General features: G+C 39.1%; 1 protein-coding gene across 2 annotated transcripts in view; it reads right to left on the bottom strand.

Moving 5' to 3' along the window:
- ABCC4 (ATP binding cassette subfamily C member 4) overlaps positions 1 to 20008 on the bottom strand; it is a 152887-nt gene that overhangs the window by 14677 nt on the left and 118202 nt on the right. For both annotated transcript variants that reach the window (XM_048933168.1, XM_048933169.1), the window contains 3 exons: positions 17429 to 17518; positions 16784 to 16956; positions 8423 to 8528 (listed from right to left, as the gene is read on the bottom strand). In XM_048933168.1, coding sequence (XP_048789125.1) covers positions 8423 to 8528; positions 16784 to 16956; positions 17429 to 17518 — 369 coding nt within the window. The remainder of the gene's footprint in view (positions 1 to 8422; positions 8529 to 16783; positions 16957 to 17428; positions 17519 to 20008) is intronic.

The following is a 20008-nucleotide window of genomic DNA, read 5'->3' as shown; positions in this document are numbered from 1 at the left end:
TGAACAATGTTTTCCTCAGAGAGCATACATCAAGACGATCTTCAATAAAGTCCTGGGAAGAGGAGAATATTCAGGAGATGCTTCTGGTTACATCATATTAAAAGAAATATATTTACACAAGACAATACATGGTTTTGTGGGAAAGAGTCAACAGCCCATTCCCCAGCTGGCATTAAGTTCAGATACAAGTACGTTCCATCTCTTCCATCTCAACAGTTTGCCAAAACAGATCAGAAACATGTACATACTTCTCTGAAGAGTCATTTATAAATATTATCCTATCTGAACAGGTTTGCAAAAATGGAAGAACACTGAGGCCGCAAAGCTAATTTGGGAACCATTTTAAAGTTTTTGGTTTTTTTTAATGAAGTTTTTCTTTATTTTTCTTTTTTTCTTCTTGTTTCTGTTTTTGATTTTTTGGTATTGGGGCTTCGTTTGGCCTTTTTTTTTTTTTTTTAATTAAATTTTCAGCTTTAATCTAAGCATTCCCCAAGCTCCTTCAGGAACCACGTATAACTTATTCTATGACAAATCTGGTGTCAAATAAAGAAACTTTCATGCACCACATGCCAGTTGTGTACTTCCTGTTTTTCCTTCAAACAAACCAGAGCACACTTGGGCATTCACCTTCTTACAATATGAATTATTCTTTTCAGAATTTCCACATGTTTCATCTCAGCACAGTTTAACTTCACTCTAACAATGCAAAGCCTGCCCTTGGTCTCTGGTATTCAACACATGCCCCTGCCCACTTCCCCTCTATTTCACAGAAAAGGCAATTTCAGATGCTGTTCTGGAGTCAGAAGAACTGCACTTCTTTAAATTGAAATTATTCTTTATAGAGAAAATTCAGCATGTAATAATAACTGGTAAGCCGGTAACACATGCAACACTGGTAACACATGCGTTATCTTTGCTCTTCTTGCAGAGGCTTAAAAATCTCCCCTCCTGCTGTTTTTCTCCATCTGATTGCACACCACTGTAAGCTGGTTGGAATGTTGTGGGGAAAAAATATCAATATGCAGTAGTAATGTATGTAGCAATGAGTCTTATTTTATTGATAATCATTTGATATTAACTTCTATATCTTGTTGGAGGAAATAAACTTGTTAACTAGTTACTGTAGATGTTTTTTGTATTGTTCAGTCTCTTCACCTCAAAATATCTGACATATCAGTGCAAGTTCAACCTTTCCCATAGAGCCACTTCTTACCAGGAGCTCTAAATGCTGACAAAACTCTTCCTTGGCCAATCAGTAATGACTGTTTCCAGCACTGGAAAGCCACATTTCTCAATCTGGATTGCAGAATGGCTCAAACATGGCCCTGAAGTGATGGAAGATATGCTTCAGCTTAAGAAATTCCACTCTCTAATAAGGCTTTTGAGGATTGTCAGATAAGTTACAAACACACTAGACTTTTCAAAAAGTTAAAGAATACAGCTGCCTCTCTCCTAGGTTTATCTGCTTCTGAAGACAGTGAACTTGTGGCTCAGCTGCCATGCACACAGTTTTACCTTATCGGAGACACTCTGCTCAAATCATCAGCTGTCAACATGTCCTGCACTAATTTGCTCCTAAACAGTAACACGGTATTTCTGAGAGACCAGAAAACCACTCTCTAAAGATGCGTTAGCATTTCTAGTGTGGTCTGCATTCCATACCACCACCTTTAAAGAAATATCTGACTGCTCTGTCCTTATACAGATGAAAATACATTCACACACAAATGACTGACAGAATGAGAGATTGAGGTTCATCAGACATTAGCTTCATTTCCTGCTGTAATTCAAATGCAGCTCTTCATTTGAATGCTCCCAAGCTGAAGCACTGCTTCAGTAATTAGCTGCTTTATTTAGGCAAAAAAAGAACCTTGTTGGGCGGCTGTCTTGAAATTGGAGCAGCTTTTAAGAACAATCTTAAAGTTGTCAACATTTTGGGAAGGTATGATTCTCTTGGCCAATTTGAAGCCAACAATCCTAGTGCTTCTTCAAGATCATTGGGATTTTGACTTGTTACAGAGACAGCTAGGCCAAGTGTGATGCTTAGCAACTATCACAGACACACCACTTCAGTTGACAGCAGTGGCTCTGATATAAGGTTCATAGCCCAGCACTTTATGCAAACTTGGATTAAACATCAAGATAATATCCTCTTAATAGCAAAGATGTATAATTTACTCATATATAGAGTAAAGATATAAATATATAAGATATATATATATCTTATATATATCTTATAAATATATAAGATATAAACATATTCACTGTTTATATCTTCTGAGCTGAATTACTGAATTCCACAAAACATCTGTTTTCCCTTGCTGTCTGCAAAACGTTAACCCACTTTCAGAGGATCTGGAAATTGTGGAAATTGGCTTTGTTTGCATTAAAATCAAAATGGATCATTTCTGAAAATCACTTGCTAATGCTCAGCTCTTCCAGAAATTCCACAAGTCCTTAATTACCAAATTAAAGGAGAAACCTAGACGTTTCCAGGGCCACTGCCCACCATCAACTGTCCACATGGACTCCAATACAGTGAACAGCCAAGCAGGTAAATCAGCATTAATTACACCTGGCAGAAGGTCTGGCAGAACTGCATTAAAACTCCTAAAGCTTCCCTGAAATATTTAACCAGCCCTTTAAGTGTTAAGATCTTTCCTAAATTTTCATAATTTATCTTCCAGATTCCAAAAATCTGGAATTGCAATTTACCTGTCATCGTACAGAATACACATACACAAGCAATATTTTGTGGGATACCGATACTCAGCTATCATGAGACCAAGTACTCTTTCACATTTCCTGTGTAAAGCATCTCAGCTAGTACCATTAAGTTTAATGTGCTCCACACTGGTCTTCTTGTAAGACTAACATTCATTTTCTTTTCTTCACATTTCTTCACCCAAGAGACTTTGGTCCCTTTGGTTCCAGCACAGCTGGATTTTTAGTTCTAGTGTTCTCTAGCTCGTATTTTCAGGAGAGAGGCTTTAACATGAATGCCCTGTGTATGCTGGTGGACATGGCATCTTCCTGGGAACGGGGAGCACAGTGCACAAACCTTGGCAGAGAGAGGAAAACATAGAGCTCAGGTTTCTTAAATTTCTGGAAGAATGCTCTCTTTCCATGCTAACGATGGACAACACTGCCATCACTATCATGCTTACTTAGGTGTCTGTTAGCAGAACTGCCTCACCTCCCGCTCAATGGCTGAAGGACACTAATGTGCAATACTGGGTCAGACACCAGAACTCTGGAGACAAGTACCCAGACTTTATCTGCTGCACGGCATTTTCTGTCTAGCTGTAGATGACTCTCCTATTACTATGCAAACTTCTTGAATCTCCCTGCAGAGTTCCCTCTTTCCTTTCAAGGTGTTTACACCAAATTTTGGTGGACTGATTTGCCCTGTTGAGGTTAGATGTCTACAATACATGAAACACAGCACCTGATTTATGAGGCCCAGGTGTTCCAACAAGGTAAATATAACGCGATGTCAGAAAAATGGGAAAAACTGAAAGAGGGAGGTGTACCAGAGAGATGTAAGAAGTCATTTTCTACTGACCAAAAAAAGACCTCATGTCCGGTTATCGGGTACACTGCACTGTTAACCATGAGTATGAAGTCACTTCAGTACATAGCCACAACAGGCTTTCCCATAAATAAATCAGATCTCTTCCCATGGTTCTCATCCTCAAAAATTTCCTATTTGAATGACAGTTTTTAATTACTAGATCAAGTTCTGCTTGCATAAAGAGCTTTCATTTCAAATAAGTATTTTACTAATATGAAAAGTCTCTGTGGAGAAACATCCTTGTCACTGGAAAATGCACAAGTCTTCACTACTTTAAGGCTCTCCTACCGAAAGACCACAGCACAGCAACCAGAACAAAGAACTGCATCAGATTCCTGCCAGACACACATACTTAATTTGCTACTGATTCACTGCTTCCCTAGGTGAGCTTCAATTTCTGCATGCTTCAGCTTCTCTCCTCTCTAAAAATACAGTTTCTAAAAAGTATTTCTCAACCTGGACAAGGAAGCAGAAAAGAGGGGGAGGAATGGGTGATGCGGATTTTACAAGATACCACTGGAAGTCTTGGGAGTGGTGCCTGTTGGCTGCCCCAGGCTGCTCCTGACTGGGTTTGGTGAGCTGCAGACATGATTTAGGTAAAAGGCCCTCACACTGTAAGGTGAGAAAATGATAGGAAAGCAGCTGTTGTGGTGGTGGGGATGCTATGTGGAATGGGGGGCCAGTGGAGCAAGCCTGAACTGAGCTTTTCACGGGATTTGCCACTAGAAGAGAGGAAACTGTAGCATTTCTCCCATCCTCCCCCCTTTGCTAGGGAGAAAGGAGGCTGCTTATATCAAATGGCTAAAATGAGTATAAGTAGGCATCTGGTAGGAGGAGCTACAACTTGGGTTCTTAAAATAATGAGGGAAACATGAGTGAGAAAATATCCTACAGTAGTCTTGAACAGCACAGGGGGGAAAAAAAAGTTTGAAAACCACTGGATTATAATTTTATGGTAGGATTATTTGATGGCCTGACTTAACAAGTCTTTCCAACTTTGGTTCCAAAGATTGTATGGATACTTCCCTATCTCACCCAGGTGTTTGAAGTTTAATTAATTAATGTTTGTAAAGAGCGTTACAATTTCCAGATGAAAAGTCCTATGCAAGTGCAATGGAGGATTACTCATTGAGGTGATTGGGTTAGAGAGTATCACATTACACAATGCAGCTCTTCCCTCAACGATTTTATGCGTTTGAAGTTCTGATAAAGTGGATTTATCAGTAAGATGGATATAATGGAAATACTCTTAAGGCGTGACCTGGATTATGAAACCAGAGGTATGGTTTTGGGAATAGAACAAACGAGAATTAAAACAACTCCCGAGGCCAGATTTGTCTACAGTTGTATAAAAACGTATTTTGTTCTTCCTTTTTTTCCTCTTCCAGTAGGCTTTCTTCTCTTTTAAAATAGAACCGGTTATTACAATGGGTGTGAGCAGACATGCAACAGTTCACGTTCAGTTCTTATTTCCATACTCATCCAACTTGACTTTTTCTCATGACTTTCTCAGAATTATTTTGTTCTGTTTTATTTATTTATTTATTCTTCTTAACGCTTGGATTAACCCTAATGATGGATGTCATGTTTTTGGAAAATTCTGGTTTAACTAGCAATTAAATGGAATTAGATCAAAAGCACGTGGACAGTGTCAAACTGAAAACTGCTTAAGACAGGATAGCAATCAAGGGCATCTATATGCAGACAAGCTAAAAGAACAGTTCAGCGTGAACCTGATGACAAACAGCATGGACAGATGTAAAGACCCAAATCTGTAATGGGCTAACCCCTTGTGATCAGTACCAGCAACAGTTTTGCCAATGCTCTTTTGCCCTTCGTCTTTTACCCAGAACAATAAAGGCGAGGGTAAAGTTTGAAGTTTAAAGTTCTGGTTTGAAGTTTGAAACATTCAGTAGGATACTAAGGGCACTGGAGCATCAGCCCAGTGAGAGGACAGGCTAACAGAGCAGTTTGTTCATTGAGGAGAACAGATGGCTTTAAGAGACTCAACAGGAGTAATTTCATACCTACAATAAAGTTAGTCAGAAGACAAGAGCCACGGTCTTTAGTGAAATATACTGTGGGAAAACAAGGAACTTTTGCCACGTACTGAGGTGAGGTTTTAAGTGGATATAAGGAAAAATACAGATTTATTGGCAGATAATTAAACACTGTGACAGGATGCCCATAAACGTACAGAATCTCTATCTTTGATGTTTTCAAGATGCAACAGGATAAGTTAAGAAAGCTGAATGGGTTTGCCCAACATTTATTTGAAAAATAAGTTTACTCTTAATATTTGATAAGATAATTGATAATATTCCAACTAGGAGGTTCCATCTTTGTTCTTCTTCATTCATTTTCTACCAAACTTACCAGGACAGACAACAGAGATGGGGATGACATATAAATGAATGCATTATTTTATCCATACATCTCAGTTAAACAAGAGAGAAAAACAGAAGTTTTAATAATACCTGATACTGGAATAACAATGCAATTCAGCTGTGCATTTTTATACTTGTAAAGAATCTGCACAAAGTTAAATGTGTAAATCACTAAAACACATTAAAATTTTGAGACACCAAATTTTAAAATTCACAGAAAGCTCTCTTTAGCTGAGTTTTCCCAATTTTCTTAATATTTAAGTAAAACATTACTCTTCTGTGAAAGCCGTTTTTATTGTTAATGGTACTCCTCAACAGTTTGCCTTCTATGATTATCCTGTTCCTTATATTTTTTAACGCACAGACTTTTCTTACTCTTCCAAAATTGCATTATATTCCCACTAGGATTTACATGCCTGAGTAAACCAAGTAATTAAAAAATATAACAAAAGCACACCTGCCGTAACTCTGATCACTCCTAGAACAATATAAACTTTACAATTTGTTTGGAAGCAGAATCAGTAACTCTGAATAAGGATGTCAAGAAAACAGGCTTGTTACTGAGTCAACGTGCCAGTTTCCTCCATTTTCTAATACTTCTCACCCTTTACTTCCTCCCAGAATTAGAGTAATACGAAGGATCAAATGAAGTAATGTAAAAAGATGAAAAACATTGGAGACACTAATGATTGCAGACCCTAAAGCAGACCTTCTTGCAAATCTTTTCCTTATTGTGCTCTAAAGAGGCTAAAGTCATTCTAAAAACACTGTACTAGATAACGTAAAAGTGGACCTTTAGGAAGGTCAGATCTTGATAGTGGCTGAACTGAAACAATGGAAGGTCAAAAATAAGATACAGGATCTTAACATATAATAGAGTAGTTATACTGTTGGCAATGATACCGAACAATCTGAAGAGTAACTTCCAATTTTAATTAAATGTTTTTAGCAAAATAGTAAATAAAAACATCTAGTTTTTATTTCAACTGCACAATATTAAAAGGTAAAACTAAGAAAACATCTTCATGGAAAGAACATTCTGTGCATAACATGTTAATGGTAGTTAATGAACCAAAACCCACAGAAATCCCTTTGGACAGCTAACAAACACATACAGCTATTAATTAGGTCACAGTTGTTTCCTCACAAGTCTTTTGTTCACTTTACTTGTAGAGAACACCAACATATCCATTAGACTTGTGGGGAGGTATTCACCAGTGAGGAAAATATTTATTTATTATACCTTAAATGCTTGCAATTACATGACTTATTATGGCAGTTCTGCTGGTTTCTCTCTTCGTAAGTAAACTATAATCACTCAGTTCACAATCTGCTGTACTCTATTCCTTAGAACATCATTCACCTCAGAAGGTCCAATTGTTTCATTTTGCATACTTCGGGCTACCATTGTACCTCAATCACAGATTTTAAAATGCTCTGGGCATCCAGTTAAAAAAGAACAACCACACAAAACAATACTGAAAGAATTAACAAACTTCATTTTAATATAAAAAAGTTTCATAAATATTTTTTAAAGTTACCACTGAGAGGATATGGGTAATTTCTGTTTGACGCACATTTAAATTTGAATTCCACTCACAAAAGCTTTGCCCACTAGTAAGTTACCCCATTAACTGACTGTGAAGAAAATGTTTGCAATAGGCTCCTGCTGCTACTGAAGGAAATTGCAAAAGCACAGATAGAACATAGTTTCAAGGACACAAACCAGACTGAGCTCCTGAGAGCTGAGGGAAGACCACTGCCTTTATGAAAATAATCAGCAAGTATATATTTTTCATTCTGTGTGTGTGCAAGGCATCACAGGGCAGGCACCATGTAGTGCTTCACATGAGCGGAATATACCGCCGTTCCGTCGGGAACAAAGATGGCAGAGGCTGCTGGATTGGTAATACTCCATCTTTTCTGTCTGAATCTTGCTTTGTAAAGCTGGCCACGTTCAGTTCCTCACCCGTCTAGCTCCAGTTCTCCAACCAACACCCTTGCCCCAGGGCAGTTGCTGCCTTGTTACCAACATCTCCTGCTCCAGAACCTCTACCACTTCCTTCTCATACATTCCACACCACTAAATATTGCACTGCCTCCCTCAGCCCACCGAGACTGAATTAATAAACTTGACTGAATCCAGCTGACTCTGTCCAGAGCACTTGGGTGTGTCTTCACTAGTACCGACAGAGATCATTTGCTTAAGTTTGCTGCTGCACCTCACCTGCAATGGGTTTGTGCCTGGCAGGTTGGAAACCACAGAGTGAGAAAACGTAAGCAGTCTTTTCAGGTCATTACCACTACAGTTTCATGAGTTGCCTGTCACAGCCCCTAGGATATCTAGGATAAGTCTTAAATTACAACTTAAACTTCTGACCATTTCTCAATCAAAAGTAAGGAGAGTAAACAAAATTATCAATTTGCAGGAAAAAAAAAAAATTAAGCTGTTAATTCTTACCATAATTCTGTCACTGTCAATAATGGTGTTCAAGCGGTGTGCAATGGTCAGAACTGTGCACTGAGCAAACTTTTCACGGATTGTCTTTTGGATGAACTCATCTGTTCTGAAACACAGCAAGAGCAGTGCAGACAAAAGTAAGATGTTAGCAGGGATAACTTAATGGCAGGCAGCTTTTACGACTTCATCAAACATGACTGTATAGCAGGAAATGTGCTTATGAAGTCATTATAGTGCTTCTTCCTGGAGGCGTACCATGAAACATACCCCAAAACCTATCTGCTAGTGGTTGAGGAGAAAAGAATTTCTCCTTGAAAGTAGAGCAGTAAGTTTCATTTCAGGAGTCTTGCCTTCCAAGCTGTGAATATAGAAGAAGGAACATTCCCTTTAGCAGAGTGAGGTATTCTTACAGATTTCTATTCTATACCAAAAAAAAAAACAAAACAAAACACTATTATTTAAGGTTTAGTTTATGCAAGCTGTGAATAAAACTTAGTGAAAATAAATAACCTTCATTGTAAATGAATGAACAGAAGACAACCTCTAACAAAGATTTTTCATTACCACTGCAAAAGTGGGTTAAATTACAGAGCTGGTTGGTAAGCAAAGCTACAACTGCAGTAGCTCAAGGACTTGAGTACAGAATGACATGCTTTATAAATCAAGTGTTGACTGATACAAAATCCAAGGAAAAGGATAGAATCATGAAATTCCTGAATTGGAACACGTAAAAGCTATCAAGAGTCACAATCCACAACATGAATTAGTCTCTTAAGGAAAGGTATCAGGTAGAAACACATGACTTTTAAAGAATGAAAACAAAGCCAGAGCACAGACACTGAAGTATGAATGTTGAGAACTGTCACAAGTTAAGTTGAGAATCCTGAAAACGAAATATACTGAAATATACAAGAGACACTAAAATGTTCTTTAGTTGTATAATCAAATATTAATGCAAAAGGCCTGTAATAATGATAAAACTGGATAATATTCAAGAGACTATACTGAAGAAGCATTGGTATCACCTAACTTAAAGCACTGCAGTTAGATTTAAATTTGGAAATCTATATAACCCTCCTTAACGTCAACGAAAAGGGGAAAGGCATGGTTGGAATCTGAATAAGAGCGCCTGAATTAGGCAGCCATCAGGTGATGAATGCCTTCTACAGGCACGTGACAGCCCACAATGCACCAGAAGCCTTAGTTCCTGGGCACAAAGCCAGGTCATGTGAATATGCATATATTGTGCATCAGCCTTCAAAAGACGATGAGTGGCAACAGTGGAGAAAAAGGCAGTGTGGGAATACAGGTACAGAAATTAAAATTATCATCCAAGATCAAAGGAAGACATAAACAGCTCAAAATGCATCGGTGTTAGTGAGACCAGGGATGTTGCAGCCTAGAATTCAGGCATATGAAGGCACAGGTCTCATTTCCAGGATTCCTATTAAAACAGAATACTGTACTTCTATGCAATGATTAGACAATAATAAATGCTCCACATAGAGCATCGAAGACGTCTAGATAAACAAATATATTCAGGGGCCATGTGAACTTCAACTGGTTGTTTGCAAAGCCTTAATTGTTCAAACTGTTCTAAGTAACTCGGAAATCGAATACAATACACACAGAACACACCTTCCTCTGACAAATCATTATTTTCTAGATACTAATACACTGAATCCATCTGGACATGACAAATATTTGGTACTGTCTCACAAGCAAAAAAGAACTGTTCTGTTTCCACCATGGCAGGAAGCACTAACAACAAAAAGGAGAAACAGATAACTTTGGAAGTGTAGGATGATGTGAGGAATGGTGTCACCACTGTTTCCGTGGTCCACAGTATGATTTTGTGGTCTGATGGACTGAACACAACTTCTGTTACAAACTGTTTAGGCAGTCAGCATGACAAAAGACAGATCACTGCTGATGAGAGAACAGATGATGAGAGAGAGAAGGAGGATTATTAACAGTTAAGTAAGAGTTCCCATGCATGCTTACTGCCATCCTCTTACGGAGACAGAAACATTTATGCTCTGTCATGAATTGGACAAGACAGAGCACTTTCAGACAAGAACTCAGTTTTTGCCAAAATTGTTACTGCTACCTGGACCACTGGAGCGGTTTGGAGCATGACACACTTCTTCCCTGACCATCTACTACATTTACTTCTAACAGTTTAGCAGCAATAAGAACACTCATTAAGGAAATGAGAGGTCTGAGATTCTTGGTAGTTTGATCCTTCTGCTACTATTTCCTAAAAGAAGAGTAAGGAAAGACTTAGGAAAATCCTTCTCCTCTATTCAGCATTAGTGAAGCCATCCCTGGAGCACTGTGTTCATTTTTGGGGTCCTCAGTATAAGCATATACAAGCATAATGGAAAGAATCCAACAAGGGACCACAAAGATGATTAAACAATGAGCACCTCTCCTACAAGGAAAGGCCAAGAGAGATAAGACTGTTCAGCATGGAGAAGAGGGGGGATCGTATCAATTTCTATAAATACCTAAAGGAACAGTGCAATGAAGACGGAACCAGGCTCATTTCAAGGGTGCCAAGTGACAGGACAAGACATAATGGCAACCTCCTTAAAAAAGCAATTTGCTTAAAGCTCCACGACCGTGTACTTCTATCAGATCACAGCAGTAACATTGCTACCACTGCATTGCTAATGCACACATTTTTTTTTCTGCTGTCCTCTCAATAATGCTTCAATGATCTATTTATTTCAACAAAGAAAACCAGTACCACACACGATAACACTAAGTAGGGAAGAGGCAATGGTTAAAAATAGCCCACAGTGAACAGCAAAATGGAAACAAAAGCTTCAGTACTACCTGAAATAATGTAAGGAAAGTCTTTTTCTTTCATTATAGTCAATCTCAAGGTGAGGTTTCCTACAGAGCAAGTAAGGACCACAGAAAACTGCAGTTCGCTCAGAAATTTCAAAAACAACTTTTAAAAGAGCTCAAAATGATTTTCAACTCTCAGATTATTCCTACTCTTATCTCAGTAGAATGCAAAATCCTTGAACACCCCTGTCCTCTGCATTCATTTATTATACATTCCATTATTACATGCATTTCTTATAGCATCATCTCTTACTGCATATCCATTAAGAAAACAATTCTCATTCTTGAGAGGCTGCAGAGTAGCCCTGCAGAACAGCATCCGAGCGTTCTGGTTAATGCCAACTTGAATCTGAATCAGCAGAGTGCCTCTGAAGCCAAAACTAGCCAAGAGGCCAACAGTACCCTGGGGTGCATCAGGTCCAGCACTGCCAGCCAGGAGAGGAAAGGGATTGTTCTGCTCTGCTCTGTGCAGCCTCACCCTGAGCACTGTGAGCAGTTTTGGGTGCTTCAATATAAGGACATAAAGCTATTAGAGACTGTCCAAAGGAGAGCTACAAAGATAGTGAAGGGTCTAGAGGACAAGACATACATGAAACAACTGAAGTCACTTGGTTTCTTCAGACATAAAAGAGGAAGAGGATGAGGGGAGGCCTCATGGCAGCTTACAGCTTAGAATTAGAGAATCGTTTGAGTTGGAAGGAACCACTAAGGGTCATGTAGTCCAGCTCCCCTACAATAAAAAGGGGCATCAACAGCTAGATCAGGTTGCTCAGAGCCCCATTCAGCCTGACTTGAACACCTCCAGGGAGGGAGTTTCCACTACCTCTCTGGGCAAAACCGTAAAAAACATTTTCCTTATACCCAATCTAAATATCCCCTCTTTTTGTTTGAAACCATTGTCCAATCATTAAAGACCCTGATAAAGAATCTGTCTCCCTCTTTCTTATAACCCCCCTTCAGATACTGAAAGGCTGCTCTGAGGTCTCCCCAGAACCTTTTCTTCTCCAGGCTGAACAGCGCCAGCTCTCTCAACCTGTCCTCACAGGAGTGGTACTCCACCCTGGATTATTTTTGTGGTCCTCCTCTGAACGCACTCTAACAGGTCCACATCTCTTCTGTACTGAGGACTCCACATCTAGATACAGAACCCAAGCTGAAATCTCAGCAGTGCAGAGTAGAGGGGCAGGATCACCTCCCTTGTCCTCCTGAGCATGCTTCTTTTGATGCAGCCCAGGATATGGCTGGCTTTCTGGGCTGCAAGGGCAAGTTCTCGTGAGCTTCCTCATGAGAGACTATATTACATGTCAATTGGAGCAGTCAAGCCTCCAGAAAAGTGCCAAAGCAAGGAGTATTTCTGTCCTTTATTGAAGGCATAAATGACCCCCCTGTGCGGAGTCAACCCACACTGAGAAAGTGGCCACGAAAGTGTCAAGGGATTTCATTATCCTCTTAAGTGGCACATCATAAACCAAATATGCAACCTGAACAGCAAACCATGGCTGCTGGATGACAGAAACTCAACCTTAATCTAGTAATACGAAAATAGTATGTGAAAAGTAATAAGATTCCCCAGAAGGGGAAGACCATCTTTGGCAACAAGCAGGAGGGCTCTAAACTAGAGTGGCTGGGGAAGGGGATCCTCAAACCATCCCACTTTGAGGCAGATAATGGCAATGGATGCCCTGGGCCTGAAGTTGGATCAGAAGGCAGTAAGACAGCACCTAAGATGCAGGATAAGGAAACTCCAATTGCTAAATCAGCCTCAATGGGAGCCCAACTCAAATACCTGTACACTAATGCATGCAGCACAGGGAACTAGCAAGAAGAGTTGCAGGCATGTGTGTGCCTACAGGGCTTTGACATCACTGGCATCGCTGAGACATAGTGGGATGACTGGAATGTAGGAACAGAGGGGTATAATCTATTTAGGAAGGACAGGCAGAGGAGAAAGGGAGAGGGTGTTGCCCTCTACATCAAAGACCAGTTGAAGTCCATGGAGCTCCACCTGGAGATAGATGAGGACAGAGAGCTTATGGGTTAGGGTTAAAGGGAAGGCGGGGGAAGGAAACATCACAGTGGGAGTCTGCTACAGGCCACCCAATGAGGAAAACCGAGTGGATGAGGCCCTCCGTAAACAGATAGGAGCAGCTTCACATTCACCAAAGATGGTCCTAATGGGAGACTTCAACCATCCCAATATCTCTTAGAGGGTCAACACAATGGGGCACCAGAAATCAGAGAGGTTCCTGAAATGTGTTGATGATAACTTCCTATTCCAAGTGTTACAGGAATTCATGAGAAAAGGTGCTATGCTGGACTTTGTCTTCATCAGTGAGGAGGTGAGTAATGTGAAGCTCAAGAGCAGATTTGGCTGAAGTAAGCACAACTCAAGAATGCCACGGAGCTGTTGGAGAGGGTCCAGAGAAGGGCCACGAAGATGACTAAAGGACTGGAACACCTCCCCTGTGAGGAAAGGCTGAGAGAGCTGGGGCTCGTCAGCCTAGAGATGAGAAGGCTCTGGGGAGATTATATAGCAGCTTTCCAGTACCTGAAAAGGCCTACAGGAAAGCTGAGGAAGGACATTTAGCTACAGGACAGGAAGAAATGGTCTTAAACCATTTAGACTAAATATTAGGAAAAAATTCTTTACTGTGAGGGTGGTGAGACACTGGAACAGGTTGTCCAGTAAGGTCGTGAATGCCCCCTCTCTGAGAAGCATTCAAGGCCAGGCTGGATGGCACTTTGAGCAACCGGGTCTAGAGGGAGGTGCCCCTGCTATAGGCAGGGAGGTTGGAACTAGATGATCATAAAGGTGATCTTTCAACCCAAACCATTCTACGATTCTATGAAAAAATGGTACTATAATTGTCCCACTGGCACTGTGGGTTGAAGGTCTAACAGCAAGTTTCATTGCAACTCAGGACCCGGTATATCCAAAATTAGCTGACTGGGTAAAAAGGAAGACATCTAAAGAGCAAGTAAAATGCAATGTGAGTGAGAAGCAATCAAGCTGGTGAAAGAAATGCTGGATAAGTCATTATCTTCAGTCTAATGTCATCCTGGGATTGTCCTGGAAGCATATCTCACATTAAACAATTCCTGAGCGGCCCTGGAGAAGGCCACACATGCTGATAACTTCTCCAAAAGGGAAACAAGTACAGATAGCAATAAGATGTAATAAAAAGTTAAATTTTACAAGGTTAAGCTGACTAACAAACTGAACTGTGTGCAATGACCGTTTTAAAGCAGACTCAATGAATCACTGATGTGGAAATGGGGCAGTGGACTGCATTTACAAGTAGTAAAAACACAGGTTAACACACATACTGTGTACATTCAGTACACAGAAAGCTCAGTACACTGAACTTGGTGTTAAAAATAAACCAAGTCTCAAAGACTACAGATTTTGTTTCAATATATCACCAAAGTGACAGCAGAAAGATTTTTCAGCTCTTCTGCTCCAGATTTCAAATCACCATTCCAAATCACTTAATTGCTATAAAACTATTCCATTCTTAAGGATAAGAATTCTGGCTTCAGGACCAAAAAGATAAAATCAAATCAACGCTTGTCATTCATTACATACAACATGCAAGCAGTCTGACTTAGAGGAACCTTCTTTATAGCAAACTCCTCCCCTCTCTTACAACAGCACTGCCACCCCTGCAGTATGCAGAACACCCAGTTATCTGTGAGATGCAGGGTACTTATGGGAGCTCTAAGATGTAGAAAGAAGAAAGATGAACTCCAAATTCCTTCCCTTTATTCTTTTGCTCAGCTTCATTGGCCAGCAAGGATGAATGGCTTAGCCAGGCTGAAGAACCATGGGGGAAAGTTCCTCAGCCCCAAGGAATGTCATATTCCACTACTTCATGCCATCTCACCCACTCCTCTCCTTCTCCCACCCTCAAGTCCTGTCTTCTCACATTTGCTTTCAGGTTGAATTGGAGGGAAGTGCAGTTGCAGCAGTGGTCCAGGCAAAAAGATGATGAGCCAGAAAAATAAAAAATGAAGTATAATCTCTACAGCCAGCAGCAGCTCCCCACAGTTTCCTATTCCAGGTGCTTGATACAACGTGTGCTTACCATGCCAGGCATGGGGGCTGTGCATCGCAAGAGAAGGAGGTTTTCTTTACATTCCAAAAATGCCTCCCTAACTGCTCAGTTAAGCAACACACATCAGCATTTCCTGATGAGCATCCTATCAGACTGCACAGCTGAAAAATACTTTGCTCTAGTTTTAGCAACGCATTAAGAAAAAGGTAATAATGACTGTAATGCAAACTGAATTCAAAGTAGAAGTTCCAAGTTATTATTTGTATTGTTATGCGTAGAGTTGATACAAACAAACATTTACCTTATTATAATATATATTGCAGCACACATTAATCAAGATTAATTAAATGGATAGTGCAAGTTGAGAACACATACGTTAGATGCCAAAATAGGGAGGATGAGTAAGATGGTATTAAATTTCCACAGCTATGATTAATCATAGTTAATCTATCAGTGCTCAGCCAAAAATAAACTAATAGTCAAAAAAGAAAACAAACGTCAAAGTAAAATAAAACAAAATAAAATAAAGAACCTCTGGAAAGGGAATTGCACTCCTCTAAAGGTTTTAGAAATACACTGTCAGCTGAACTGCAAAGCTGTCCTAGTGGCACCACTTCTCCCCCAAGAAGATGTTATAAAAATGAGTCACGCCCAGATGACATACAAAATCCTTAATGCATCTGTTTGAGGGACTTGCTGTGTTATTGTCCTCTTTGGACTTTGAGTTCCCCCTCAAGCCATAGTTTGTTGGAACTATATATTCAGTTCAGACTAATTGATGCAGTACATTTGCAGTATTGTTTCCAAAATATTTCCACCAGTGTTTCAAATGTTTAAAAATTAACAGTGGGGGTACTTAGCTATTGGAACAATTTAACAAGGGTTGTCACTGAAAGTTTCTTTCTATTGAGGGTAGATGTCCTTCTAGCAGTACGATGTAGTTAAAATAGGAATGAATTCAGGAAAGTTCTGCTGGCCTGAGTTATACAAGACATGCTTTTTATCTTTTTTGGGGAAGGTCGAAGGGGAAGGGGGGGGGAGAGCTAATTTATTAATTTATTATTTTTCCAGCAGATATTTCTTCCTAGAATCAACAGAACTCAGCTTAGTTTCATGGCTATTCTAACACCAGTGATCTGCATTTCCAGGTAAGTTCTTGTCTATGGCTGCGGGAGAAATACTTTGATTAACTCTGAATGTTAATCTTCCTACTCTTCATAACGCACTGAAATTAGGGATATTTTGGGCACACATCCAGTATACATCATCTGCTCTGGATCTAAAGCTCAGTCGCCCCATTATGAATAGATAGTTATGACAGTACTGTGGAAAACATAAAACAGCAATACAAACAACAAGAAATAGAAAGCATTTAATTTCATTTCTACAGCACAGGTGATCAAACTAAAAGAAGAAACAGTCCATCTTAACACAGCATTTTGGTTTTTACCTTGGGTCCACATTTGCTGTTGCTTCATCAATGATAAGGATCCGATTTTTTTTTAGAACTGCTCTGGCAAGACAAACCAGCTGCCTCTGACCAACACTAAAATTAGACCCAGATTCTGCCAGCTGTGTCTCCATTTTATTAGGTAGATCTTCCACAACCTCTTTCAGTTGCACCTGTTGACATGTCAACATATTGTAGGATGAGTAACTCCCTTTCAAATCAGCTATTGTATGTCTGATGACACAGTAATAAGTATGCAAGATTTACCTTTTATATTCTGGCACAAAATGACTAAGTGCCAAGTTGGATTACACAGTGTCAGTTATTAGAATTCTAAAAACATTAAAGCATATTGTTAAGAATCTATTAATGTTCATTAAAACTAAGATATGAATCAAAATGTAACCAAAACATCATCCCAAGGGATAATTTCTTCATAAAAGACTTATGTAACAATATTCATGTCTACACACATGCACAAACAACACACACTGACAAACACAGACACAACGGTCTACCTTTTTCCATCAACAGCTATGCCCTTATCAAACCTTGGGAAAACATCTAAAACCTAATGCACACAAGCACAATAGTGTAATTTGGCTTGTAGACATCAGATGTACATTATTAGATTTAGTAAATCACCTCTTCCAAGGCATTCCACAGTTCTTCGTCAGTGTATTCATTGAAAGGATCTAAGTTCTTCCTCATTGTCCCAGTGAACAATACGGGCTCCTAAAACCGAGTGAAATTAGCATTCTATTATAAACACAGGTTTTATTATCACAATAAGTAAGCTAATAACAGTCAGAATTAACCCACAACACAGAAATATCCTACAACAAGCTATCTTTTATGAAACACGGAAGAGTACTTAGCACACGAAAAGGAGGGAAGAAAGAAATGAAATATTCAGACATTCTGTGTGGAGATCATTTACCAGAGTAGGTCTTATTTGTAAATTGCCGTACACAGTTAGGTTGGTCCTCAAATGGGCATTTACATGACACTGTTTAGATGCCACAAGCTATATATATACATATACTTACATGCAATCACTGCTACCCTGGTATTCTTAGTGAAAACCAAAAACTGCTGTTGTCAATGGGCTCAGACTCCTAAATTATGTTTGGGTAGTTTCTAAAATTCGTATTTACACTAAATAAAACAAAGATGAATTAAAGAGCTCCCAATGCTATTTTTGTTCTTTTCCGTTCCCCCTCTCTTCATTTCATAATATAAAAGCCTTTCAGTTTTACAGAAGATCCTAGAAGAAACAACTTCCACCATTTCAGAGCAATGCTTAATTCTTCCTGCCCATATATGTAACGTATAGTCACTATAGGTTAACTAAGAAGCTAATCTACATGCCTACAGCATCATACTTTACTCAGGTTACTCAGGTTACTTACAGCTGGTCAAAGATCTAACTCAAAATAAACCACTGAGTCAAACCAGTACAGTCTCCCATTAAGGCACCAGTGTGGGTTTACCAGTGGTCAAAGCAGCCATTGTTCTACTTCAGTTCCCATTCAAATAAGTAACAGATCATTAATTACATGGACACAAATCAATGCACGTTGAAAAAAAAAATGGTATTTGAGAAGGTGGAAGGTGGTTTTTGGTCCAGTGTTCCCTGAGCAGCAAGTACTAACTAAGGTGATTTGCCAGACTCGAGAATCATGCACTGATACAACTATTTATATATAACAAGATTTATTTATATAACAAGATTTCTCTTAATACTATATCAATACTATATCAAGACTACAACTCAAAAGCTTTAATAGTGCTAATCATAAAAGCAGACTAGTCATCAAATAATCAGAGCTTTGTTTAATTTGGACAAATCTTATTTCAAATGTTTTCTTTTTTTCCTCTATAAAAGGATGCCTAAACTTGTATTTCATTACTTCAGCTTATGCCAAGATTACTCTCTCTTGAGTGACATCCCACCTAACTCTATTGATGGCCAGTCCCAAATGGCAGCAGCAAATCAGACCAGAATTTCAACGTTAACCCTTTTATTATCTTGACATCTAAACCATTCTGAGTGGCATCAAAGGAGTAACAAAGACAGAACACGCTGCAAACAGTGTAAAAAAAACCACATGCATTTCTTGACGCAGCGTGCCAATCATACGAAATTTTGCATTGAAAGTACATGCTATTTGGTGCATTTCAAAGGTCTTGTTACCTTTGTTTTTCTTTTCACTCTATTTTTACAGGTTAGTGAAATAAGGGACTGAATTTAAAAAGTGTTCTTAACTGCTATAAAAGTCTTAACAACAGACATACACTGCAACAGTAGATAAGGATATTTTTTTAATTACCATTTCTGACACAGATTATTATTCAAAATAGTCTGGTTTATGAGAGGAAAGTAATAAGACAAACCTGTAAATAATTGTTGTAAAAATGCTTGCAGTCAGGGAGGCAGACAATATTTGCATAGAAAAGATTTACAAACACAACCTTCACACAGCTCTATCCAAACAAGCAATTAGAAGCCTAAGCACATTTTTATTTCTCCAGGTAGGTATTTAAGCTTACATATAAGAAAACTTCAGTCTTACCTCATTACTCTCTAGGAACGGTTTACTTTAGCATGCCTTATAATTTAAATGAACATCTCCCTCCCTGGTGTTTTGGGTTTTTTTCTTTTTCTTTTAAAGCTACCCACATAATTATGAAGATACTTGCTGCAAAATAACTGCCTGTTCCGTGACTATTTCTATTATTGACACTAGTGTTATTTATGTACTACAAAGACAGTGTTTGTCATTCAGTTTACTACAGCACGAATCTTATTCCAAACCCTCCTCCTGTTCTTACTACCACCATTTCAACATTCTACATATTTTCAGTGAAAAGAAGTCTTCCCTTATGTGGAAGACAGATGTCACTTGCTACCCTTCAGACACTTAAAGCCCTTTGAGCCCACAGTGAAAACCCAATCACAATATTCTACTGGATTAACATCGTTTATGGCCATAAGCCAGCATCACTAAGACGTGTATACAAAAAATAAATAATGGAAATAATGTGTAACTAAATACAGGGAACTTTGAGCATCTACATAACTCAGTGTGTAGAAACCATACCTGACCAACAGCTTTCCTGCCCCAACACTGAATTTTAACCAATGGGACTGAATGCTTCCCAATGTGGAAATCACCTTCAAAAGGGCAGGGCTTTGGGAAAGCTGCAGAGCACCTTAAAAAA

This window comes from Lagopus muta, chromosome 1, assembly GCF_023343835.1.
Source record: "Lagopus muta isolate bLagMut1 chromosome 1, bLagMut1 primary, whole genome shotgun sequence".
Classification (NCBI taxonomy): Eukaryota; Metazoa; Chordata; class Aves; order Galliformes; family Phasianidae; genus Lagopus; species Lagopus muta.
This window is presented reverse-complemented; position numbering and strand designations above follow the sequence as displayed.